This window comes from Anopheles arabiensis, chromosome 3 (assembly GCF_016920715.1).
Source record: "Anopheles arabiensis isolate DONGOLA chromosome 3, AaraD3, whole genome shotgun sequence".
NCBI classification, from domain to species: Eukaryota; Metazoa; Arthropoda; class Insecta; order Diptera; family Culicidae; genus Anopheles; species Anopheles arabiensis.
In genome coordinates this window covers 80,836,164-80,861,303 of record NC_053518.1, presented here as the reverse complement: position 1 = coordinate 80,861,303, position 25,140 = coordinate 80,836,164, and the positions used below count along the sequence as shown (strand labels likewise).

At 50.1% G+C, this 25,140-nt stretch overlaps 5 protein-coding genes across 8 annotated transcripts; 4 read left to right on the top strand and 1 right to left on the bottom strand.

The window, feature by feature from the left end:
• The first annotated feature begins 657 nt into the window (after positions 1–657).
• Positions 658–8,345, top strand: LOC120900685 (protein argonaute-2). The gene is made up of 6 exons (XM_040308023.1): positions 658–815; positions 2,131–3,175; positions 3,246–3,351; positions 5,635–6,801; positions 6,890–7,641; positions 7,713–8,345. The coding sequence occupies exons 1-6, from the start codon at positions 788–790 to the stop codon at positions 7,804–7,806; spliced, it is 3,192 nt and encodes a 1,063-aa protein (XP_040163957.1). The 5' UTR covers positions 658–787; the 3' UTR covers positions 7,807–8,345.
• Positions 8,346–9,766: 1,421 nt separating this feature from the next.
• LOC120900686 (mini-chromosome maintenance complex-binding protein) lies at positions 9,767–12,433 on the top strand. Its single transcript, XM_040308024.1, has 3 exons — positions 9,767–11,153; positions 11,246–11,489; positions 11,568–12,433. Exons 1-3 carry the CDS (start codon positions 9,922–9,924, stop codon positions 11,940–11,942), a joined length of 1,851 nt encoding a protein of 616 aa, XP_040163958.1. The 5' UTR covers positions 9,767–9,921; the 3' UTR covers positions 11,943–12,433.
• Positions 12,434–13,373: 940 nt separating this feature from the next.
• Positions 13,374–16,644, bottom strand: LOC120901601 (elongin-C). Of its 3 annotated transcripts, none has more exons than XM_040309674.1 (3): positions 16,437–16,644; positions 15,866–16,142; positions 13,374–14,348 (listed from the first exon to the last, which is right to left on the bottom strand). In XM_040309674.1, exons 2-3 carry the CDS (start codon positions 16,069–16,071, stop codon positions 14,207–14,209), a joined length of 348 nt encoding a protein of 115 aa, XP_040165608.1. In that variant the 5' UTR covers positions 16,072–16,142; positions 16,437–16,644; the 3' UTR covers positions 13,374–14,206. The 3 variants fall into 3 exon arrangements, with proteins under 3 accessions (XP_040165608.1, XP_040165607.1, XP_040165606.1); XM_040309673.1 differs by having other exon boundaries at positions 15,866–16,145; positions 16,437–16,642; XM_040309672.1 differs by lacking the exon at positions 16,437–16,644 and adding an exon at positions 16,262–16,354 and having other exon boundaries at positions 15,866–16,145.
• A 1,127-nt stretch (positions 16,645–17,771) lies between these two features.
• Positions 17,772–21,540, top strand: LOC120901600 (ankyrin repeat and LEM domain-containing protein 2 homolog). The gene is made up of 3 exons (XM_040309671.1): positions 17,772–18,047; positions 18,131–18,307; positions 18,433–21,540. Exons 1-3 carry the CDS (start codon positions 18,002–18,004, stop codon positions 21,099–21,101), a joined length of 2,892 nt encoding a protein of 963 aa, XP_040165605.1. The 5' UTR covers positions 17,772–18,001; the 3' UTR covers positions 21,102–21,540.
• A 1,090-nt stretch (positions 21,541–22,630) lies between these two features.
• LOC120903758 (trafficking protein particle complex subunit 12) lies at positions 22,631–24,803 on the top strand. 2 transcript variants are annotated; one of them, XM_040313364.1, is made up of 3 exons: positions 22,631–23,020; positions 23,094–24,063; positions 24,156–24,803. In XM_040313364.1, exons 1-3 carry the CDS (start codon positions 22,933–22,935, stop codon positions 24,532–24,534), a joined length of 1,437 nt encoding a protein of 478 aa, XP_040169298.1. In that variant the 5' UTR covers positions 22,631–22,932; the 3' UTR covers positions 24,535–24,803. The 2 variants fall into 2 exon arrangements, with proteins under 2 accessions (XP_040169298.1, XP_040169297.1); XM_040313363.1 differs by having other exon boundaries at positions 22,637–23,020; positions 23,091–24,063.
• The last annotated feature ends 337 nt before the right edge of the window (positions 24,804–25,140 follow it).

Genomic DNA, 25,140 nt, shown 5'->3' with positions numbered 1-25,140 from the left:
CGCGCTGCAATATCCGGAGTCGTTCGGAATCGTCCGAAAAGGACCGGAGTCGTCCGGAGTCGCCCGGAGTCGTCTAGAGTCGTCTAGAATTGTCCGGAGTTGTTTGGAGTCGTTCGAAGTCGTTCACAAAAACACAACGAAAGGAAATGTCTGATCACAAGCACATTAAACCACACGGCTCCTGTTGACTCTGAACGATTCTGAGCGACTCCGAACGGCTCTGGACGACTCCGACGACTCCGAACGACTCCGGACGACTCCAGACGACTCCGGACGACTCCGACTCCGGGCAGATCTAGTGGTTCCATTTCGCCAGAGTCGGAATCGGTTTAACAATAGTCGGAGTCGGATCGGAGTCGTGGGTGCGCTCCGTACAGCACATAACTAGTACTGACTTTAGTCCAGCTTACGTTTCCGCGGTGCCGTCAACTCGTACGACTCAATAACATACTAGTCATGGGTTCAAGCCTAGAATGGACTATCTGGACTATCTAATTTAATGAATAGCATTAAAACAAAAAAACATCGATCTCAACGGCCACTTCAAACGCCGCCATTCGCCGAGGCGATGATATATATTTTTGTGCTGTCAAAATGTCACCTTATATGACCAAACGCCACCATGGTAGAGTTCCCACAGTCATTTCCTACAGGCAAAACAGTTCAGTATTTTCATTGCAAGCAAATAGACGTGCAACTGCGCAGCATTTGTAGTTCCATAAATACAAATATACAAGTTAAGGATTAATAAGGTGTTTTGTCGGAAAACCAACCAAAACCAGCCGCCATGGGGAAAAAGAAACCGCAGAAGATAGGTAAGTGCCGAGCTTTGGGTGCCTTTTGTCTTTGCCATTATTAAATGTTTCTCGCATCAGTCGAGATTGCATCATCCTTTGTGTTGCACTTTCCCGACTTTTTCCTTACGACTGTTCCAAAAAAGGCATTTATTCTATTGCCGCACCCGGCAAGATGCACTCGACGATGTCGATCCATTTCACATTGCTGGAATTGCGTTTTTCGTTGCCCTTGCATCAGCATCAGTGAAAAAGGTACAATAGTGGCAACGTTGCCTTGATGTGTCATTTGTTGCACTTTGCAGGCTGGAGCGATAAGCAATGGGTTGAGAAAATTTTGTTCCAGCTCATTTTCTGTTTTTTTTTGTTCAAGTGGCTCGCTGACTTTAAGTACCTATTACTCATACCCTTACGCCAGTAGTCGGCAAACTTTGTTGCCCAAGGGAGGCAGAATCTATAAACATGTTCGTAAAGTTCCATGTAAATAGTGTAAATTTATGTAGCCAAATGATGCTCTGCCTTACGCTAACGCCTGAGAGTTCTGTTTATGGTTTCTAGAAGGATCTGCGAATTTCTGGAAGCTTTAATCCCTTCACAGTTTTGCCCAAGCAGTGCTCTTTATAGATGAGCGGACTAGTGATGTGCTCTCTGGAGCGCTCCCACGACTCCGATCCGACTCCGACTATTGTTAGTCCGATTCCGGCTCTGGCAGAATGGGAACCACCATTTCCGCCCGGAGTCGGAGTTTACTGAAGTCGTAGTCGTCACGGTCTGAGTTGCCTGGAGTGGTCCGGAGCCGTCCAGAATCGTCCGGAGTCTGTCGAGGTCGTCTGGAGGCTGAGTTATTTGAAGGCGACCGGAAATTTGAAATTATCGGAATCGGATGGGAGTCGACTCCGGAGTTTTGCCAACTTTACCCAACAGTAGTGAGTTCGAGTCGGGTATCGAACCTATCTATACACAGCTTTAGATGTTCCTATGTCTAATACTTTAGTCGTAGCATTGGCAACACGGTAGCCTATGAAATACGGACTAGTGGTTGGAGCTCAAAATCTGACCTACCCGAATCTGATTCCGATGCTGAAATTGATTCTGGATCCGAATGCGGAGTAGATTTCGGAGCTGATGCCAGAGTTGACTCCTATGTCGGCTCCGGAATCGGCTCCGAAATCGGAATCAACTTGGAATTTTCTATTTACTCCGGAACCGGAATCAGGATTGACTCCAGAAATGAAATTAGCTCCGGATTGAAGAAATCGTACTCATCGTGCGTTGTTTGGCTTTTTACTCTTTGCGTGTCATTATTGAAGAGGATAAAACCATTTTTCCTACATAGTTCTTGGCGCAGTTGGGCAAACGGTGCCAGGGGCACAACAGCAACAACAGCCACCGCAACAACAACAACAACCACAACAACAGCAGCAGCCTCAACAACGGCCCCAACAGCAGCAGCAGCCACAGCCTCAACAAAGGCCACAGCAGCAGCAGCAGCAGCCACAAAGTATACAGCAGCAGGGACCCCCGCAACAGCAAGGGCATGCACAGAAGCAGCAACAGCCGCAGGGCCCTCCACAACAGCAGCAGGGCCATCCACAACAGCAGCAGCAGCAGGGGAATCCGCAGAAAAAGCAAAAGAAGCAGCCGCAATCGGGAGGTCCACAGCAGCATCAGCAGGGACCTTCACAACAACAGCAGCAACATGCGCAAAAACAGCATGAACCGCCGCAGCAGCAACAGCAGCAACCACAGCGCCCACAGCAGCAGCAGCAGCAACAACAACAGCGCCCACAGCAGCAGCAACAGCAGCAGGGCCCCCCACAACAGCAGCAGCAGCAACAACAGCGCCCACAGCAGCAGCAACACAAACCGGCGGCTCCCGCTGCTGCCACCGGTGGTGCCGTGCACCGGGACGCTTCCGTTGCGTCAACCAAATCGTCCAGCTCCGGTGACGGCACGCTGCAGACGATCGAGGAGAACCTGGGCGCAATGCGCATAGCGAAGGAGAAGATTCGCCGAACCGATCTGCGACCGGTGCTGGTGCGGCGCGGGGCGCACGGTAAGCGCGGCAAGCCCGTCTCGGTCGAGGCCAACTTTTTCCGCCTGCTGCTGGACAAGCTGAAGGGTACGGCGTACCACTACGACGTCGCGATCGAACCGGACCGGCCGAAAAAGTTCTACCGGCCCGTGTTTGCGCAGTTCTGCCGGGAAAACTATCCGGGCGCCATGCTGGCGTTCGACGGGCAGAAGAACGCGTACACCACGCGCAAGCTGAGCGACAAGAAGGCGAAGGTGGTGTTCCAGCCGGACGACGGTGGCAAGCAGCGCGAGTACATCGTGCAGGTGAAGGAAGCGGCCCAGCTCGATTTGGGCGTGCTGAAAACGTAAGGATCTTTTTTGTTAGGATGCTTCGTTTTTTATAACACCGAGAGTTTATTGATTTGATGCTTACAGGTACATGAAATCGAATGAGGAGACAATGGCCAAACCGATGAGTGCCATCCAATGTCTGGATGTGGTGCTACGCAGTGCCTATGAAAATAATCCCAATTTTGTGCGGGTAAGTGTGTGACGCATTTCGTGTGGTAACTGCTGCCTCAAAGATTCATGATTAGTCGTAGTTTTGTAGTTGACTGATTTTTTATGTATCCTGTAGGTTTTGGATCGAAATTTGTGGTGTTTACACTTGCAAACCTTTACTTACATCAACTACATTTAATGGTTTTTTTTTGCTATAAGGGAAATCGGGGCAAAACGGGCATGACTTATTTTTGCATTATTACACAGGCAAAGCAAAGCTAATGAGCACAGCTCTAAAGCATAGGATTTGAGGCTCATATTGCCCGAATTGCATGGTTTGTCGGTATATGTCCGGTTTGTCCCGTTTTATATTATTTTTTCATTCTTAGTTTAACAGTAAAATCATAGAGTAATGTTAGAACAATTACATTTAGTGGTAAATTAAAAAAAAAAGAATTGATGCTCAACTGCCTAACATGCCAATATTGCCCTGAATTCTAGTGACTCTAGATACTCTCTAGAGCGCACTCACATCCGACACTGACAATTTAGGGACCCTTCACGATTCTATTCAGTTTTTTATGTGGAGTTTGACAGTTGGAGGCTGAAATTATGTCAACACTCCATACAAAACCACACACAAAAGTAGCCTGTGATTTTCAGTCTAGATTCAGTCTAGAAGATTCGAGTATCTGCTCCGTAGTACAGCCGGTCTCGTAGTACAGTCGTCAACTCGTACTACTTAACAACATGCCCGTCATGGGTTCAATCCCCAAATAGACCGCGCCGCCATACGTAGGACTGACTATCCTGCTATGGGGGGTATCAATTAGTCACTGAAAGCCAAGCTCACAAGTGGGTACAGGCAGGCCTAGACCGACATCGGTTGTTGAGCCAAAGAAGAAGATCTGCTCGAAAAAATGGCAAAACAAGGTCGTGTTTTCTTTAATTGCAAGCTGCATTAAAGAGCTCAGGAGGTAGAATCTAGAATCAAAGTATATGTAGACCAGGTGGTTTCATGACATGTTTTTTAAACCAAATTTGAACGTCAATTGGGACAAGCCCACCTGTATATTATACTCACTTTGATAGCTGCTCGAAAACTACTACACAATGCTAAAAGCTGGAATTTCAGTCTTCGAACTTAAAACGGAAAGGGGCCAATTGTTAGCACGGTTCCGATTCCGGAAAAATGAGAACCACTAGTTCCGGGGTCGTAGTCGTCCAGAGTCGTCTGGAGTCGTCCAGAGTTGTTCAGAGTCGGATCATCCGGAGTCGTCCGGTGTCGTCCGGAGTCGGCCACAGTAGATCGAAGACAACCGGAGCCGGCCGGTACAATGTGCTTGTGATCAAGCATTTCATGCCATTGTCATTCCATTGGCCGATTCTGGGCGACTCCGACTCTGAACGACTCTGGGCGACGCTAAACGACTCTGGGCGACTTTGGACGACTTCAAACGACTCCGGATGACTCCGACTTTCAATAACTCCGGACGACTCCGGGCGACTTCGAACGACTCTGGGCGACTTCGAACGACTCCGGACGACTCCAACTCGGAAAGACTCTGGGCGACTCCGGACGACTCCGAACGACTCTGGACGACTCCGGATGATTCCGACTCCCACTAATTCCGGACGACTACGTGTGACTCCGGACGACTTTGGACGACTCTAAACCACTCTGGACGACTTCGAACGGCTCTGAACGACTCTGGACGACTCCGGATGACTCTGACTCCCAATAACTCCGGACGACTCCAGACGACTCCAACAGACTCCGGGTGACTCCGGACGACTTCAGACGACTCTGGACGGCTCCGGACGACTCCGGACGACTCCGGATGACTCCGACTCCCAATAACTCTGGACGACTCCGGGAGGCTTCAGACGACTCCAATTCTGAAAGACTCTGGGCGACTCTGGACGACTTCGGACGACTCTGAACGACTCTGGACGACTCCGGATGACTCCGACTCCCAATAACTCTGGACGACTCCAACTCCGAAAGACTCCAGGCGACTCTGGGCTACTTCGGACGACTTCGGACGACTCCGAACGACTCCGGACGGCTCCAGACGATTCCGAACTGCTGCAGATAATGCTGGGCGAACCTACCTTCCGGAGTCGGATTCGAAATTATCGGAATCGGATCGGAATCGACACCGGATTTTTGTTATTTTTACCCATCACTACTGCAATCTCTTATACTTAATAACATTTTGTATTATGTGATGCATAATCCCAAACGGGTCAATTACTATCAAACGTCTAATGTTCTAATAACGATTCTTATTCGCTGTTCTATTCTTCTACCTTTCTCCAGTTCAAGCGCGCCGTGTACGCAGTGCCCCGCCAATCCATCGACATCGGTCGGGGTCACGAGCTGTGGTTCGGGCTGTTCCAGTCGGCGCTGCTCGGTTCGCGCCCATACCTAAACGTGGACGTGTCGCACAAAGCGTTCCCGATGGGTGCGCCGGTGCTGAAGGTGATCGGCGACTTCAACCGCGGCCAGGTGGATCAGGTGAGCGGCTGGGTGCAGCAGGAGCTGCACAGCTTCCTCAAGGGCATGGACGTGGTGTACACGAACCCGACCACCAGGATGGCCAAGCGGATGCGCTGCAACGGGCTGCGCGAACCGGCCAGCCAGCAGATGTTCAAGCTGGAGGATGGGACGCGCCTCTCGGTCGCCGACTATTTTGCCCGCAAGCTCAACTTCCGGCTGCGCTACCCGAACCTGCCGGTGCTGCACGTCGGCAGCACCGTGCGGTCGGTGTACGTGCCGGCCGAGCTGTGCGACATACCCGCGGGCCAGGCGCTGAACAAAAACAACCCGGAGGAGTGTACGCGCGACATCATCCGGTACGCGGCGACGAGCGCACCGGAGCGCAAGCGCAAGATCCTCGACCTGGCGTCCCAGATCCAGTACAACAAGTGCCCGACGCTGCTCGACTTCGGCATCACGGTGGGCAACGAGTTCGAGAAGGTGCCGGCCCGCATCATCGACGCACCGCCGATCGAGTACGCGCGGGGCGAGAAGATTCCCCCGCAGCGGGGCGTGTGGCGCGCGGAGGGCAAGAACTTTATCGTACCGAGCACGGAGCTGAGCAAGCGGCCGCTGCGCTGGCGCATCCTCAACCTGGACTCGTACACGAACGAGGCGACGGTGAAGAAGTTTGGCGAGATGCTGCAGTCGCAGGCAATGCGCTGCAACGTGCAGATGGAACCGTTCGATATGGCGAAAACGTACGTGCTGGTGCGCGATATGCGCAACTGTCTGCGCGACATCGGCACGCTGCTGCAGAACATCAAGCGGGAGGAACCGGCGGTCACGATCGTGGTGCTGCCGAGCCGGGGCGATGCGTACGCGAAGGTGAAGCAGAAGGCGGAGCTGGCGAGCGAACGGATCGGGCTGCTGACGCAGTGCGTGAAGGGCATGACGGTGGCCAAGAAGGGCACCGACATGAGCACGCTCAACAACATCATGCTCAAGGTAAGGGCGGCACACGGGCGGCTGTGAACCTGCAGCTGGCCTCACTGAGATTGTTTGCTCTTCTTTACTTTACTGCCTTTCCGCACAGATCAACGCCAAAACGAACGGCACGAACCACTGCATCTCGCAGGTCGCGGTGCCACCGCTCGGACGCGGCAAGGTGATGTACATCGGGGCGGACGTTACGCACCCGCTCAGCGAGAACGAGCCGAGCGTGGTGGGCGTGGCGGCACTGTACGATCTGACCGGCTTCCGGTACAACTGCAGCGTGCGGCTGCAGGGCGCCCGGGACGAGATGATCCGCGACCTGGAGAACATCGTGCAGCGGCAGCTGCTGCTGTACAAGCAGTACAACGGTGCGCTGCCCGAGCGCATCATGTACTACCGGGACGGTGTGTCGGACGGCCAGTTTGCGGAAATACTTACGATCGAGCTGCAGGCACTGCACGCGGCGATTGCGCGCGTCGAGCCGGGCTACAAGCCGGCGGTGACGTTCATCGTGGTGCAGAAGCGCCACCACACGCGCTTCTTCCCGCAGCCCGGCTGCCCGACCGAGGGCAAGAACGGTAACGTACCGCCCGGCACGATCGTGGACAGCGAAATCACGACCCCGGATCGGTACGAGTTCTACCTGGTGAGCCATGCGGCCGTGCAGGGCGTCGCCAAGCCGACCAAGTACGTCGTGCTGTACGACGACTCGAACTGCCATCCGGACAGTCTGCAGGCGCTGACGTACAATCTGTGCCACCTGTTTGCGCGCTGCAACCGGGCGGTATCGTACCCGGCCCCGACCTACTACGCCCATCTGGCCGCCTACCGCGGCCGGGTGTACATTAAGGAGTGAGTATTTTCGAAGGTGTGTGTGTGGTTTGACAGAGGGGTTTGACGATTTTGCTTTCCTTTTTTTCCAGCCGACGGATCAACATGAACGATCTGGAAAATGCTTACCGGGACATTCAAATCATCGACACGGTCAATAATTCCACTCCCATGTTCTTTGTTTAAATGCAATGTCTGTTTTTTTATGTGGAACCCCATTACCGGGAAAGAAGGAGAACGTCCAGAGTAGCGAGGAAGGAAGTAAATGTTTCTGCATGTTTGAAAAAAAAAAGAATGAAGCTTTAAGTGAAGTTTATTGCGCTGTCTCTCTTATGATGGACCAAATTTCTTTTCATGAAGTAGACCTTTTGATTTTTCCTCACTTTTTTCACTATTCTCCAGCGTTATAAAATTTTACATGTTTAAAACATTCACAATCTCATTTAATCCATTATTACATTTATTACATAAGCTAGCATGTTCAACCCCAATGCGCCCTATTTGTTTGTTTCGTATTGGTGAAATTGCAATGGGAAATGTGATACATGTTACAATTTATATATCCTACAACTAAATGTTTAATTAACCAGCTATAATAACTTTTATAAAACATAGAAAACATTATAAGATCAACGAAAAATATTAAAAAAAAACAAAAAAAAGGTTGATCATTAATAAAACTAGGGTTAAAGGCTTCGCTTCGGCACTGAAGCGTGTCTATCGGACATAGTGATGGGTGCGTTCTTACTCTTAACATATAGACGAGTTTAGCTCCAATCCGAAAAATCTGTATCACGGTTCCATATAGTTAACATTTTTCCAATAGGAATTACTAGTTCCGCCCCTGTAGTCGTACGGAATTGTCTGGAACCGTCGGGAGTCGCTCGGAGCTGTCCGAAGTCGGCCGGAGTCAACCGGAGCCGTCTGCTACAATGTGCTTGTGATCAGGGATTTCATTTCGTTGTGTTTTTTTTTTCTTTTTCTTTGCGCGTACACTTCTTATGCAAGCCTTTCCCCAAATGGCCAGCTAATGCTCTGTAGCTGATTTGAGGCTGGCTAACAAAAAAATCGTTCCGATATCGTACTATGTGTCTAATTAAGAGATAAGATGGTACTTTGCGGAACTGTGGCGCTTTTTAACAAACGCTTGGTACTCTCTGGAACCATGCGACTGGTTAGCCTGATGTGTATGGTTCTTGATGGATCTTGATGGCTTGTTAAGAACATGTACCGAGCTTGGTGTATGTTCTTTACTTTATGCATGACTTTGGCACTATCAATCGCCTCGCGGTTTGTGCTCTTGTTTGTGGTTTGAGTTATTTAAAGTAGCAATAGTAAGTGAAGCAATTTTTACTTTACCGAAAATTATTTAAAATTCTGCACATAAACAGAACATTTTGTGTTGTTAATATGAAATTAAACGTGAAGAAAAATAATCCACTGCAATATTGCATAAATAAGCTGCTTTGGGGCTATTCTGCGCTATTGGCGAATCTTCTGGAGAACTTTGATGCTGTTTAACTACTGCAAAAGGTGAATTCAAGCATTTTTGAATGTTTAAGAAATGTTGAGAAGACCAACTCCGGACGACTCCAGACGACTCCAGGGTGATTCCGGGCGGCTTCAGACGATTCCGAACGATTAATGGATAATGCTGGCACGACCTACCTTCCGGATTCTGTTCCGAAATTGTCGAAGTCGGATCGAATCTTCACTAGTTCAAATGACAATGTATTACAGAACCAAAACGCTCCCAACAAGTAAACATACTACTCGCATGAACGATATTTCGCACTACGTTCAACCGAGCGACATTTGGAGTGTTTTTGGTCTATCAGCCTCTCAACATCGAATATTTGTGATGGATAGGAAATGATAGTACTGGTACAGGGACAATCGTTCTGAAAGAACTTTTGAACTCTTTCAAAGTCTCCAATCATAAATAAAAACGAGATTTACTTCCGTGTTGCAATTTGTTTCCATTGCATTTTTGTTTCCAAATGATACATACGCATAAACTACCGATATTGTGCAGTTTGCTATCGTCTCTGCTTGGGTAACGTTTTGCAAATTGCTGTCATTGTTTATATATACATCTTGGGCTTCTCTAGGCGCCGCCGAATACACAAACTACAGCAACCTCGCAATTGGCGATGACAGCGAAATTTGGCGCAAAATACTGCTGTTGGTTATTGGGAGGTTCGGCGTAAAGCACACAACAAGCAATACAGTTTCAATTCGTTGCTTTCGTTTTAGTTTGTGAATAAACAGAAACTAGAAGAAAAAACCACCTCCCCACGCATGATGGAAACGGTGCGTGAAATCGCAGCATGGACGCCGGAGTACTTGATCGCGAACGAGCCGGCCTGCCTGGAGCGGCTGTCGGCCGACGAGGCGCTCTGGTCCACGATACCCCTGCTCAACTGTACCGAGCTGGCCCACCTGCCGGACGGGTGCTTGGTGCGGTTCCGCGGCATGCTGCAGGACATGCAGGACCCGGAGTGCTACCTGGAGCGGTACGCCGTGCGCAGCAAGTCGGACGGTACGGTCGTGCGGCAGCAGAATGGCAAGTATCGCGACCTGCTGGTGTTTAACGCGGCGTCCGAAACGGTCGACACGGGCTGCACCGGCGACGGCAGCACGTTCGGCGAGCGGCGGTCACTGTTCGTCGTTACCGTGCCGGGCCAGAATCCGTGGGCGGCAGGGTACGAGAAGGAGCAGGAGGCGGCCGGAGTACGCCCCACTGGCTGGAAGCACTTTGAGCAAATGCCAAGTGCGACCGCCAAACGCTCCCACGAGGACGACACGGAGATGGAGGTGGATGGAACGACGACGACGAATACTGTACCGGGCGATTGTAATGGAAACAAAAAACGAACAGCAAGCGATGGTGGTGATGGTACCGCACCGGCCGCTTCTTCCAACGGGACGGCCGTACTGTCCGCCGACTATCTGCTCAACTCGCCCATCGCTAACCGACCCGGCAAGGCGTGCCTGGTGAAGCTGTACAGCAACTACGACGACTGGGCCCTCAACACCGTCCTCGAGGTGGCCGGCTTCCTGTCCGTCGATCCGGCCCTGGACGGTAGCGGGGACAGCACGGGGATGGAAGAGTTCGTGGACGACGTGACGGAGCATCAGGCAACGCATCCACCGCCGTCGTTGATACCGCGCCTGCACGCCGTCAGTGTGCGGAAGCTACCCCACACGAACCCACTGCTACTGCGGGGACCGCCGAGCAGTGACGCCTGCGCCGAAACGACGTACAAGGACCTGCACAACCTGCTCACCCAGTGCCTGTTCGGGGACGGCGTCGCGGCCGACTATCTGCTCTGCCATCTCGTCTCGTCCGTGTACATCCGGGACGAGGTAGAGTGTAGGGGACAGTTTTGCCTGAACCTCAGCAACATCCCGGCGGAAGTGCTGCCCGGCTACACGCGCTCGCTGTACGAGCTGCTCGAGCTGCTGCTTCCCGCCAGCCACTATCTGCCGATGACGCTCGACAACATGAACACGTTACAGTTTGCGCCCAAGTAGGAAGCTTTTGTCCCTTTTTATTTATTGCAAACAGGAAAGGGAAGCTTTAATGCATATTTTGTTTGTAAATTTTTAATTGGAATTTCAGAAAAGACTACAAAACGAACAAGCTCACGAGCGGCATCTTGCAGCTGGCGCCCCACACCCATCTGGTGCTGGACGAGACGCGGCTGGAGGCGGGCAAACTGGAATCCGCAGGCGTCGAGGCGGTCAAGCACGTGGCGCACCTAATTAAGGCCCAGCGGCTCAAGTACGACTTTCAGTTCTATCAGCTCGATTTCAACACCGACGTACCGGTGCTGGTGCTAAGCGAGGGGAAAAGCATGCTGCCGGTAAGGGTCCGAGATTCGACTCAGTTTCAATTTACACAACCTAACCGACTTTTCAACCTGTCCCTTCCCCCGCAACAGAGCAACTGCTACCTGCCGATCGTACCGGACCTGGACGCGATCAAGCTGATCGACGAAACGATCAAAGCCGGCCGGCACTACGTCGCCCCGAAGCTGGACGGTATGCGCCGCTTCCTCACCGGGGCCCGGGTGCGCCCGTTCGACATGAAAACGCTCGACCCGACCGTCGTGCAGGACGATTTCGTGCGGATGCGCACCGAGAACAGTGCGGTCACGATGGACGATCTGCACGCGCTGTTCGTGCTAGCGCGCCTGCTCGGCCTGAGCCGCGGGCGGACCGCGCTGCACCGGGACGACTGGGAGCGGGCGAAGGTGCTGGAGGGCGAGCGGCGCAACCGGATGGAGCTGTTTAGCAAGCGGAAAAGTGAGCCGTGAACCATTGGACCGGGGAGGAGTGGATGGGTGCCTTAACTTATTGCTTTTTCTGTGCACGCGCGCGCGTACGCTCTTTGGTTTTGTGTCTCGTCAATTAGTTTTAAAATATTTTTTTGTAAAAAATGGTATTTTTCTTCTAAAAGGAAAGCAGCATGTCTTTTTTTTTTTTTGGTCTTCAAACGAGCTTTGGAGAACAATGCTGTTGGATTTGGGATGGAGAAAAGCATCAAAGGTTGTGCTCTACGAACACAAGCAACACACAATAAGGGCCAAGTCGTCCCATTTCCGAGGAATTGAATTCGGGCTAGTACACGTGCTAGTCGCGAAAGATCTAAGAAAGGTAATTCTAATCGAAAATAGTCAACATTCGAACGTATTGGCCCGTTCAATATAACACAACGTAATGCACGGGTTACATATCTTGAGTGAAATTGGACGTGAAATTGTAGTTTTTTGTTATATTTCATTAAATATTAATTAGAATATAGCGTATCGTACACCAAAAGAAAGGAAATTCAAGTCCCGAACTATTTAGACTATAAAACATATTTTAATAATGAACTAAACCGCTTCGTTCATGATGAAAAAAATAATGGTCAGTAGGTAATCACAAGGCAACGCATTCAAATCATTGTTTCAATGTGTTATAGTCTAAATAGTTTAGAAAATTTCCTTTCTTTTGGTATACGATTAGCCAAGCCATATTTTGATTAATATTTAATGAAATATAACAACAAAACAGAAACTGAACATTTCACGTTCATTTTCACTCGATATATATCGACATATGTAACCTGGGCTTACAGGGTTTTCAAAGACACTTTCAAATGTGCTCATAATTATTCACAGCCTTCAAGATGTTTTTCAACAGCTACCAAATGATGTATTTGCTTCAAAATGAAATTTCAGTTTGTACACATGATTTTCAACACATCACAAAGAACTGTCAAACATAATCCAGCGTGAGTCGTGTTGAAAATCATGCTGAAAAAATTAGAAATTATTGTTATGGAAATTAAATATCAGATCGATGTAGATTACAGGGTTTTAAAAGTCAGTTTCGAATGTAAACATTGTTCTTCACCGCATCCAAAATGTTTTTCAACAGCTGTCAATCAAATTGTGTATTTGTTTCAACATGAAATTTCAGTTTCAACACATGATTTTCAACACAAAATAAGGAACTGTCAAACTCAATCCAGCTTGAGTCGTGTTGAAAATCATGCTGAAGAAATTAAAAATTATTATGATGGAAATGAAATGTCAGCTGGATGTGGAACAACATTTTGCATGCGGTGAATAACAATGTTTACATTTGAAAATGACTTCAAACCCCCTGTAAGGCTCATTACATTAGCATATTAGTCCGTATATTAGCCACAACTTAATTTCAAATATTTTTGATAACATTTAACCTTCTAATGCAAAACCTTCCTTTTATCAAATTTCTTCGACAAACTCTTTTTTATTCTTATTACTCGTATAAATCGTTATTATGGTATAGAGCAGAGAAATTAACATAATACAAAAGAAACGGAAAAACGAAAAATGCCAGCTGATAATTTTATACACGCTCAGACATACACACACATATATAGGTGTGGGAAAACTGTAATTTGCATCTTCTTCTTGTTGGCTCTCACTATGCTGCTGACTATTGCTCGAACCAATACAACAACCCGATGATCAACAGCTTCAGCCACCTCCCGTTTTGTTAAGGCGTCTATCCAGGTGTGTTTCAGGCTACCGAATATTCTATATGTATCCTTGTCCCTTTCACAACAAGAAAAATCTTTCTGCTTGGAGTATTTCAGAAGAACGAGACGATGGAAGGAGCGGCTTTCTACGAGTCAAAGGGGAAGATTAAATTGCAGTAAATTCACATACCGTATTGTGTTGGCTAATAGTTAGCTTTAAGCTAAGATTTGTTTTTTTTTTATACGAACGAATTTTCAACCTCAATTAAGCGGCTTATTAACACATATGCAAAGGTGCCTTTACTGGTGTAGAGAGAGAGAGTTAGACAGGGGAAAGGGTTACAATTCTATTTGGATGTTTGTCATTAATGTGTATATTTATGGTTTTGTTTTATCAGCCCAATCAGTGCAAAGGGAGGAGAGGGGAGGGTCCTAGGTTTATACAAAAAATATTAAAAAAAAAGGAAACGGAAACCCAAAACAGCATATGGTGATGGAAAACCCGAAAAAAGAACTAAAACCAGAGAGTGTATCACACCCACAGAGCGGGTCGCGCGCGTGGTCCCCCTAGCAGTCGAGGAAGTTGGCGGCCATCAGGAGCTCGAGCGCAATCTCCGGTGCGATCGGGAACTCGGGTATTTCCGTCGAGCTGTTTGTGTAGCGCACCTTGTACGTGAAGTACATGCAGACCTTCTCGAGCACGTGTGAGCTACAGGGAGGAGAGAGAGAGAGAGAGAGAGAGAGAGAGAGAGAGAGAAAGAGAGAGAAAGAGAGAGAAAAAAAAGTCGAAAGAAAATGTTAGTACTATTTTTTTTTAATTTGCCCTTTTCCTATTGCATTTCAGCAAATGTTTGTGGGTTTAAGGGGTTCAATGAAATGGGTGCCTTTTTTCCTCAGCTTTTCAATCCAACTCAAATTCTAAGCAGTTTCAATCGTACGATAAATCACAATCCTCTCGCTAAAGAGCCACATTAACCCATTTTTTTTACAGATGTTACGACTCTACGTCGATCCCGCCGGGGATCGTTCACTTTCTGGCCTTGTACAACACAAGTACCAGACAAGTACCAGCGACTTGGGAGGGTTGAGATTAGTATTGGACTTCATGAATCTTTTGATGAGATTCATTCATATGAATCTTCAGCGATGAGTGATTCGAATCTCGAATCGACTCTTCAATAATTCATGAATCTAAAAAAAAACTCATGTATCTCCAAGGATACGTGAATCCCAAAAGATCAATGAATCTTCAAGGGTTTATGAATCTCGAAAGATTAATGAATCCATTTAAATCCACATATCTCCAGGGATGCATGAATCCTTAGAGATGTATGATTTTGCAAATATTGAGTTTGCGCGATCGCACCTAACATGCCCGTCGTGGGTTCAAGTCTCGTATGGACCGTTTCCCCGTAGCAAAACTAACTATACGGCTGCGTGGTACTTCCCAAAAAGTTTCGAAAACATGTATAGGCTGGCATGACTACGTAGGTTGGTACGACAAGAAGAAGAATAATGAGAAGCACAAGCTCTACTAATCTTTGGAGCTTTATGAATCACTTGAATCTTTCGAGATTCATGAATCTTACCAACCGAGATTCAGATTGATTGAATCATTTCAAAGATTCATTCATATTTATGAATCTGAATCAGATTTACTCAGCACAAGTTGCGATAGGGATGTTTTTGTCTTATAAATTGAATTAAGGACACGATTCTATTTGTGTAGATCGCGTACTAATAACAACACTACAATGTCGAAATTTAATGGAGGTCTCTCCGCCTATCATCATGCTGCTACACACCGTTCACTGAGTCATGCTTTGGCTCAGCTGTGTTTTACATGCTGCCTTTGCTTTGATAACAAACTTTTTGCTTCTCCTTCCATCCCTTCCTTCCATATATTATCGTGATAGTGAAGGTGCAAGACACGAAGGTGATTCTAATCGCCTCCCAATGTCTAGTGCTGGTCTCTCGCGGAGGGCTCAACACGTTTCTCCCAATCTTTCCCCCATGGCGCCAGCCGACACGACACGACTGTGGCGAAGGGTTCAAAGGTTGCCCGCTGTACGCGTCATTTGACCGAGCACGCTTTATCAGCGAAAATCCTCACACATTGTTATAATGCTTTCCAAGCTCGGGGAAAGAGGAGGGAAGAGGGGAAGGTAGCACTAAAAATTACATAATAGAAGTAAGTAGAAGTAGGGGGAACTGGGGCACGCTTACGGTATTTCTCTAAAGTTGACCTCGTTCGCCTCATTCTCGGCAAACTGGCCCGGGCCGGAAAGCATCGCCTTGATCGTGCCGGAGGTAAGGGCGTGCTCGCGCTTCACGATAAACTCGTGCCCGTCGGACGAGATCAGCTTCACGTACATCGCGTCCGGTCCTTCGCATCCGCCATAGATCCGCTCAGTTCCGGTGCGTTCCTCCATGTTGTTGCTGTTTTGGCGCGGTGTGTGAGTGCCGACTCGCTGATATCGCACGGAAAGAGGGCCAAGGGGAGCTGCTATAGAGGGGAAAATGGAAAGACAGAAAATAAAAGTTTGCACAATAATCCTCGAAAAGGGTACACATCACACGCAAAGGACATGATCACCGGATGATGACTATACAGTTTTGTACCGTGTGTTTGTGTTTGTGTGTGTCTCTGTGTGTGCGCATTGTTCTGTATGCTGCACCGCTCTACCAGACGACAGCGGTGTCTGATGCCATCCCCATATACGAAAGGGCAACAAACTATCTCGCTGCTGCTGCTTTTCATCATACAGTGCAGTCCACAGGAAAATCTTCTACTTACCTGTTACAATACAGCGGAAGCGGCAATCGGGAAGCAGTAAGGTGAAACGCAAAATGACCCCTAAGACGTCCCGCAAACAACGCACGGACGGGAGTGCTGGAGTTTAATAAGCACCCGTTTCGATTTGCACACACAGGTAAATGCAGGCACAGGAAAAATGAACCGGAATCAACATACGGTAGCGAGAGTGTGTGGGGGATGAGAAGGGGAGAAGCTCTGCGGCGACGGGGGCCCTTCGAGCTGTCAAAGTGTTGTTTTGGTTTGACGTCCGTTGAAGTGACAGTGTGTTGAACGGCAGAGTGACCAGAAATATCTATTTATCAGTATTCCTACCGATTTATTGAAGTATTGAACCCACCTTGACCCGACTCGAACTCGCTACACCAACGGGTCGATTATGCTTTCTTGCATCTACCAGAATCGTTGCACCTACTGAACCTACTTGTACTTTTCGGGTCGACCAAAACGACTCCGTGTCGCTTGCTGATGACTCCGATCTGGTGAATTCGGGTCGACGCGCCCATCACTACTCCATATAAAGATATTGAAATCACTAGCGACTTGAAGAAGAAGTTTAACAGTGACAACTAACCCGCCGCTCTAGCACCAATCGAACAAGACATCGAACATGAAAAATGTATGGGATTTGAAATGTTCGATGTCGTGTTCGATTGGTGCTAGAGCTCAGGGTAAGGCAACGCTTTTTCGCATGCGATTTTATCGGACGGTGTGCCAAATTTTTATATGAAATATGACAGATAACGTCGGACGTGCCGATTTTGTCGTGCGACGTTATCTATCAAATCCCATATGAAAATTTGACAGGCCGTCCGATAAAATTGCATGCGAAAATACGTTGCCACGGCCCTAAAAGCGGCCGTGTGGAGCCTGAAGAAACGATCTCGCCACAACTCAGAAGAAAACGTGCATCTCAATCCTTCGTTAGCTTAGAATCCCTAGTATAATTTTCTTGCGTTTAAAATTTCACAACCTACCCAAAAATACCGAAAAAATCTGAACCGTCTAAAGCTACCGTTAAAATTTTGTTGCTCCTACCAAAAACCGCCAAAATAATCTGGCCACACTGGTCGAACGAAGGTCGCTCGCACAGTGGTCGGTTGGTTTGAATTTCAAATCGATTTTCCATACAAATAGGATTTTCTTAACAATTTTAGAGCTTTTAAAAATTGCTTATATAGCATTATTTATATTCAGCTTCCGTTTTATTGGTGTAAAAGCTGTTTGCTCAATAAATAAAGTTAAAAAAACGGCTTGCAACCGTTGATCGATGAAACGGCTACATCGAGTTCGTGTCTTTCGTCGACACAGTGTCGACACCATGCGTTTATGTGTGTATGTGTAAACAGCGCTTCATATGTGTCTATCCCGTCGCCGTGAGATCAACACAGACTGCACAATTCTTTCCATTTCCTGCTAAAAACTGCCACAAAAAACCCCGCAAAACTGTGTCCCAGCGCGGGTAGCGTGTAAGCTGTTCGTGTGAGTGTTTTTAACTGTGCACTGTGCCCGAAAGTCGTACCCAGCGGGACGCCGCGGTCAGTGCGATGGAGTACTACGCCATTTTCATACCAAACAACACATCCAACTTTGGTAAGTATGCGCACAGCCGACCGTTTGGTTTCAAAACCCCTAAAGGTCTGAAATGACTCTCCTTTCTGTGCTGGCCACCGTAGCCATCAAAAGTTTTTACAACGACAAGGCGGAAGCGCTGGCCGCCCTGAAGGTGCACAAAGATGCCCGGATGAAGTCGTTCCCGTCGAGCGAGGAGGCCGTATACTTCTACCTGCACGGTCCCGCGGACGGCGGGGGGAGCACTGGAGGAGGCGGTGGAGCTGCTGCTGCTAGCCTTGGTAAGAAGGATGGAAACAGTATTTTATATTTGCATTTAATTTAATCAAACTCACGTCGTTGAATTACAATTTTATTTATTTTACTTCCCCCAACCCCTCTCGCCTGTCCCTTGTCCCCGTGACAGTGCCTCCCGGAAGCCCGATACCGTCGGCCGAACGAAAGGTACCGAAATCGCCCTTCATCGCACCGTCCAGCCAGAAGCTGGTCGCGTTTCGCAAACTGATCGAAGCAAACAACGTCGAGGAGGTGCGGGCGACGATACAGCAAAACCCGCGCTACCTGATCAGCTCCGGCGATACGCCAACCATCCTGAAGGAGGGCCCCCGCTACAACGCACTGCACATTACCGCGATCGAGGGCCGGGGCGAAATCTGCCGCCTCATACTGCAGACGATCGAAAGCGCCACGTACATCGAGCTGCTGCACGGGCAGCGCTCCGCCTCGACCGACGAGGTCACCGCCATCCTGCTCGACCTGTACCTGAACACGCCGGACAAGTGCCGGAACGAGACGCCACTGCACTTCGCGGCCAAGCTCGGGTGGGTGGAGGTGGTGCGCGAGCTGATCGCGTTCCCCCAGTGCCAGGTGAAGCCGAACGCGGACGGGCTGTACCCGCGCGACATCATCTGCAGCCGGGCGCGGCCGGCCAACAACACGCCCGAGGTGCGCGCGGCGATCGATGCGCTGCTGAGGGAGAACTTCTTCGTGCCGGTGATACGGGCGGAGGACAACACGCTGCCACCGGTCGTGGGGGAACCGTTCTCGCCGACCGAGCTGCCCAAGCTGGAAGGGGCTGGGCCCCGGGACAAGCTGGGCGCCCGGCGGGAAATAAAAGCGTACGCCGGCCCGATGGATCACGACAAGGCGCAGCGGTTCTGCAAGCGGTGGAAGACGCCGCCGAGGCTGAAGGTGTTGGGGAGCGCCGCGGCGAAGGTGCAGAGCGACGGGAAGCTGTCGGAGCTGCGGCAATGCTCGACGCCGATCAAGGGTGGCACCGCGCGCCGGCTGCTCTTTGCCAACCGCTCGTTCGATGGAAGGCTGGAAGAGGTGACCGCAACCGGAGTGGATGGTGAGCAGGTGGAGGAGGAGGAGGAGGAAGAGGAGGAGGAGCAGCGCAACAACAATAACCACAGCCTGGTGGAAGCGAGCCTGGACGAAAGTTTGGTGCAGCCGGTGGAGAAGCTCCTGCCGGACGATAACGGCAATCACCTGCGCCTGTCGGTCCCGTACACCCCGAACCGGCTGTTCTTCTCCTACCGCACCAACCACCTCGCCAACGCCAGCTTCGACACGAACGGCTCCTACTGCGACAGCGAGCCGGACGAGGGCAACTTTAGCTACGTGTGCGAGGAAACGCAAACCCTGTACGGGAAGGCGAACGTGACGGAGTCGCCCTCGTTCAAGGAGCGCTCGATACGGCTGGCCGATCCGGCCAAGGGCCTGGAAACGGTGGGCCGCATGCTGGCCGAAAAGGAGCAGGTCGGCTGGAAGGAGCACTGGAGCTTTCTCGGCACGTTCTGCAACATGGCGGAGGAGGCGGGCCTGACGCTGCTGGACCACTATCTGGCGCAGCGAAAGCAGCAGCTGGAAGGCGCCAGCCGGCAGCCAGAGCCCATCGTCCCGCCCGGCGACACCGTGGAGGAAGTGCCGGCGGTGCAGCGAGGCGGAGCGGGAGACCGTTCCTTCAACGACGAGCTGAACATGATCTGCGAATCGACGGAAAAGATGACGCTCAATATGGCGGGCGATGGGGAGCTGCACCGGACCGCCGTCTCGAACCCGTACCGCTGTCTGCTTAACTCGCTGCACGTGTTCGGCACCCGGCTGGTGAACAATGTGGCCAAAGCGACTGCCAAACCCGGCGACTGCACTGCCGCTGAAATGTTCCAGGCCGAGATACGCAAGGTGGAAAAGCTGCTGGAAAACTATCGCAACGATGGGGCCTTCCGGGTGGTCGACTTTTCCAAAGTGCACTCCCTGTTCGCCTACCTGATCGTGGCGAACGTCGCGCACAATCGGACGGGTGAGGAGCTGGCCAGCATATGGCGTCCACTGCTGCAAACAAACGGGTCGCTGCACGACGCAGCCAAATGTGTCGGCACGTTCTTGGTACAGTATTCTAGCCTCGCTGCAACAATAACGCCCCTCGACTTTGCCGGCCAATCGGGATGGAGCGAGAACGAACACATTCTAGCGTGCGGGTGCCGTACCGGTGCGACCACCATCCACGCCGGCACCGGCGGCCCTCCGGGCATAATGGAGCGAATGAACAAACGGCGCGAAAAGCGTGCGATTCGGACCACTTCGGCGTCGGAACCGGCACCAGCGCCGGTTGTTGTTGACTTCCACACGTACCGTAGCGGTGGCGGGAAGGAGCCGCTCCAGCTGAACGGGTCGAAGGACGAGGAAGAGCTGTACTACAGCTGCAGCGATTCCGAGAACGAGCAGGAAGAGGATGCGTTCTTTACGCCACCGTCAAGCCCGAAAGCGCTGCGCAAGGATCGCAACGGCAACAACAGCAGCGGTCACCACGAGACGACGGATGGTTTGCTGAACGGGGCGCTACACACCGACGATGGAGCACAACTGAACGGATCGATGGATACGAGCCCGGTGGTGGAGGAGCGGCAGGAGCAACAGCAGAAGCAACGCTATACCGCATTCATTTCCGAAACGATGCCAACCAAGCAGGACTTTGACGTGTGGAACGTGCTGAAAATGGTCGAGATCGATCCGCAGACGCATCCGCACGTGCACGCCTGGAAGTGTGCGATGGAGGAGTACGGTTCCTAGGGGCGGGGGCGCGCGATCATCTTGCGGCATTGTGTCTCGAACGATTGTGTCTCGAATCTCGAATAAAACAGGTAGCGAACAGCTGGTTTGGAAAATTGTCAGACGAAAGCATGAAATGCTTAAGAGAGAAGATAAAAAAAGGATTAATGTTTGTTATTGGCAGTTGGTGGGCTTTGGTTTTGTACTGCGTAAAGGGTCTACAAAGGACACGTGGAGGGATAACCTACGAACTGTAACAATATAATTGTCATGCTGGCGCACGTCATGTTTTTCATGTAGAGTTGTTTTTTTTACAAAATGTTTTTATGAGATCAAGTTTTTTTTATTGAAATGATTGAGGGAGTTTTTTTCATTCGAGGTTCTGAGCAGGGCAGGAAACAATCAGCACGCACATGACTGTACTCAATTAAAATTAAAGTAATTTATGAAGACTACGCCATACTTATCTTTGATTTCGGGTGACATGTGACCATAGACATAGAAAGATATTATGGAATAGATCGCTTGGGGTCTTACGATTCCTATTCGCTGCATGCCTTTGCATCCGTTTTTGTTTTTGTTAATCTGCGTTTCAAGGCGGTGGTCCCGTGGTACAGTCGTCTACTCAAACGACTCAATAACATGCCCGTCATGGGTTCAAGTCTAGAATGGACCACGTTCACCTCCGTTGCAAGGACTGATTTTAATCGGCTGCGTGGTAATGAATTAACTCTCCAAAGCCTGTATTAGGCCGGCGGCATGTGGCATGTCCGCGTAGGACGACGTTACGCCAAATAAAGGAAGCACTCCATTCATTGGTAGTGGTCAGCAGTTAGAGAGTCCTGTCTAGTGATGGGGAAATTTTAAGTTTTCGTCGGAATCGATTCCAGCTAGCTCCTAAGTTGTCTAGAAACGATTCCGGATAGTAGATCCGAGAGGAATTGAATCCGATTCCGGATAGTAGAGTAGGAATTGGTTCTAGAATCGGCTCCAGAATCGGTTCCGGAATCAGATTCGGTTCCGAAATCAGAATCTGTTCCGGAATCGGAATTGGCTTCGAAATCGGAGTCGGTGTTTGGGTCGAATGCTGATGCTACGTATTGATTGATAGCCGCAAAGAATCCAAATTTATTTGTGAACTTTCCATTCTCATGGAGATTCCCGGACTGATTTCGTCTCTGAAAATTCTTCAATTCAATTCAAGAAACAATTCTCATTCCGGAGCTAATTCCAATTCTCATGTCGATTCTGATTCAAGGGGCAATTCCGATTCTCGAATTGTTTCTGCATTCGGAGTGGACTCCGGAACCGGCTCTGGAGTTAATTCCGGGATTGGCTCCGGTACCGGAATCGTTTCCAGCATTAGAACAGGCTCCGAAATTGATTCAGAACACGGAATTGGAATCGGGTAGGTACAATTCCGCGCTCTCACCCCTAGCCCTGGCCGTATCATCAGCGTAGGCCAAGGTCTGGGAGATACCTCCCCGAGAGTTCGGTGACTTGCATAAACGTAGCAAAATTTGTTGGAGCTCGTGAACAGACAAATAGGCAAGGAGTATCCTTGGAACCATGTCAGCACATCGCACTGAATTGTAACAGGACCACTGATCATTTGGAGCATGAAAAGAAAAGAAAATAGGAATGTAAAAACTGTTAATTTGAAATTTGCACAAAAACAGCGCTTTGTTTACCTTTTTATCTCCCTCGAACGAAACGTCAAAATCAGCCCAGCTGTGGAACAGAAACCAAAACAGAAAGGGGCTGATTAATCAGCTGAATGGTTTTCTCGTATCGTTACTGATTTTGCTGCCAGAGTGGTTAACTAAGTTCCTTCCTATTCGTTTTCCCGAAAATGGCGAGCGGTGGTGTGGAACCGAATATAAGCAAATATTTTGCCAATGACCCACCGAGCTGTTTCGATAGTTTGACCGCCGGTGAAGGTACGTACCTGAGAAAACAGTACAATGACGAGACTAATTGTGTTTCTACTTATTTCTACTTCCGTTGCAGAAGGTCTCTCGCAGGGAGCAGTGGCGGAAGCGTACCTGTCCTACGACTACCTCGCCAGCAGCGACCTGCAATCCCAACCCAACATTCCGGACGGCGTGCGCGATCTGTGGCAGCCGCCAAGACGGACGGCACCGGGCGGCCTGCCACCCGCCAACCTAACCATGCCCGGCGTAAGCGTGGCGACCGATCTGACCGATCCGGTGCAGGACGCGGTCGGGTTGCTGGTCGACGCGAGCGAGGCACAGCAGCGCAAGCTGCTCCTCCCGGACAACGTAACGCAGGACGAGCGGGGATTGCGCGAGCTGATAGAGAACGGGTGCTTCCGGTCGGCGGTGAACCTGACCGCCCGGTTGCTCACGATCAAGCAGCAGGGGTTCGGGCACGCCGGGCATCCGGTGAAGCACAGTCCCAACTCGCTGCAGCTTTGGTTCACCCGGCTGGCGCTGCTGGTAAAGCTCGGCCAGTACGAGATAGCGCGCGTCGAGGCGGAACCGTTCGGTGCACTCAGCAATCCGGACGTGTTTTACGAGTTCTACCATCCGGACATGCACGCCGACCGGAAGGGCTCGATGGCACCGTTCTCCTTCCGGCTGCTGCTTGCCGAGCTGCCCGTCTATCTCGGTGCGCCACGTGTCGCGCTCGATCGGCTGACCGATCTGCTGGCGGTGGTGCATCAAATCCGCTGCTACTTCGAGCGAACTGCCGGCCTGCCGAACGGTGCCGTGCCCCATGCGCAGGAAGCGTTCGGCTTTTGGACCGCGCGCGAAACGCGCGTCCTACATTCCATCGTGAACTGTGCGCTGGCGGTGAAAGATTTCGGGCTGGTCGAGCAGCTCATGGAACGGCTGGCCGGGGCAGCGGCCAACCCGCAGAAGCGCATACTCCTGTCTGCCTGGGGCCGGATGCGGCTGCAGTGTGGCGATATGGCCGGTGCGGAGAAGAAGTTTGCCGAAGCTCGACGGCTCAAGGAGGAGTAAGCAGATGGCGGTTTTCTTTTTCGAAATTTGTTTTGCGCGCTATCGTACGCAACTCACACAAGTGCTTTCGATTTCTTTCTTGTCGCAGGAAAGCCTCCGAGGTGCCGGATCTGATCGACCGGGGGCTGCTGGCCGTCGCCCAGAACGATTTCCAGAGTGCATTTGAGCTGTTCCAGAAGGCGTCGGCGGCCGCGCCCTCCAACACGATGCTGTACAACAACATGGGCGTGTGTTTGCTGTACTCGGGCAAGCTGAAGGACGCGATCAAGCTGTACGAGGGCGCAATCGAGCGCAACACCAAGGCTTGTCTGAACGAGTCGCTGCTCGTGAACCTGTCCACGCTGTACGAGCTGGAGTCGAACCATGCGAAGGAGAAGAAGATTAAGCTGCTGAAGCTGGTCAATCGGCACCGGGCCGACCTGACGGTCGGGCTGGACGTTTGTCTCAAGCTGCAGACGACTGTGTAGGCGGGCGGCAAGGGCTAAGTGATGCAGAAGATAAAGACAATTATATTTATGTTTTGTAGGCAGCCGTAGTGACGCAATATGGAACTGTTCTTTTTAGGTTTAAATATTAATTTTAAAAGGCTTCAAAAGGTATTTGGTTCGTAAGTAGACAAGGTAGAAATCCAGCTAATGCAATTAAGATTGATCATGTGAAAGGAATGGAAAGGAAGAAAACACATCTGTGCTTATAAAGTATTCATAATAAAGAAAAATGACTAAAAATAAGAAAGGCAACGCTCTCGAGTGAAGTGAAAGACAACTCCTTCTCGACAATCGAAGACTCTGCTCGTTATATATGGCGTGGCATGCCGCTTCGAACATTTTGGAGCAAAGGAGTGGCCTTCCCAGGGTTCTTGCAGAGTCCATAGTCGACCTTCGAAACAAAGGCCTGTTATCTAAATGAAAGGCAAAAAAACATAACGAAATGAAATGCCTGATAACAAGCAAATTGCCTCGGGCGGCTCCTGTTGTTTCCAATCGACTCTGGACAACTCCGAATTACTCCTATTCCTGTCAACTCCGGGTGACTGCAAGATTCCGACTCTGGACGACTCCGACTCTGGGCAG

Bases quoted from the DNA above. Each gene is read 5' to 3' on its own strand.
- LOC120901601 (XM_040309674.1), bottom strand. From the start codon at position 16,071: ATGGAGGAACGCACCGGAACTGAGCGGATCTATGGCGGATGCGAAGGA. The intron at 14,349-15,865 runs GTAAGCGTGCCC...TCCTCCCTGTAG, and splicing joins GTCAACTTTAGAGAAATACC to CTCACACGTGCTCGAGAAGG.
- LOC120900685 (XM_040308023.1), top strand. From the start codon at position 788: ATGGGGAAAAAGAAACCGCAGAAGATAG. The intron at 816-2,130 runs GTAAGTGCCGAG...TTTCCTACATAG, and splicing joins AAAGAAACCGCAGAAGATAG to TTCTTGGCGCAGTTGGGCAA. The intron at 7,642-7,712 runs GTGAGTATTTTC...CTTTTTTTCCAG, and splicing joins GGCCGGGTGTACATTAAGGA to CCGACGGATCAACATGAACG.
- LOC120901600 (XM_040309671.1), top strand. From the start codon at position 18,002: ATGGAGTACTACGCCATTTTCATACCAAACAACACATCCAACTTTG. The intron at 18,048-18,130 runs GTAAGTATGCGC...TGGCCACCGTAG, and splicing joins AAACAACACATCCAACTTTG to CCATCAAAAGTTTTTACAAC. The intron at 18,308-18,432 runs GTAAGAAGGATG...TCCCCGTGACAG, and splicing joins AGCTGCTGCTGCTAGCCTTG to TGCCTCCCGGAAGCCCGATA.
- LOC120900686 (XM_040308024.1), top strand. From the start codon at position 9,922: ATGATGGAAACGGTGCGTGAAATCGCAGCATGGACGCCGGAGTACTTG. The intron at 11,154-11,245 runs GTAGGAAGCTTT...TTGGAATTTCAG, and splicing joins ACGTTACAGTTTGCGCCCAA to AAAAGACTACAAAACGAACA. The intron at 11,490-11,567 runs GTAAGGGTCCGA...CCCCCGCAACAG, and splicing joins AGGGGAAAAGCATGCTGCCG to AGCAACTGCTACCTGCCGAT.
- LOC120903758 (XM_040313363.1), top strand. From the start codon at position 22,933: ATGGCGAGCGGTGGTGTGGAACCGAATATAAGCAAATATTTTGCCAAT. The intron at 23,021-23,090 runs GTACGTACCTGA...CTTCCGTTGCAG, and splicing joins TAGTTTGACCGCCGGTGAAG to AAGGTCTCTCGCAGGGAGCA. The intron at 24,064-24,155 runs GTAAGCAGATGG...TTCTTGTCGCAG, and splicing joins GCTCGACGGCTCAAGGAGGA to GAAAGCCTCCGAGGTGCCGG.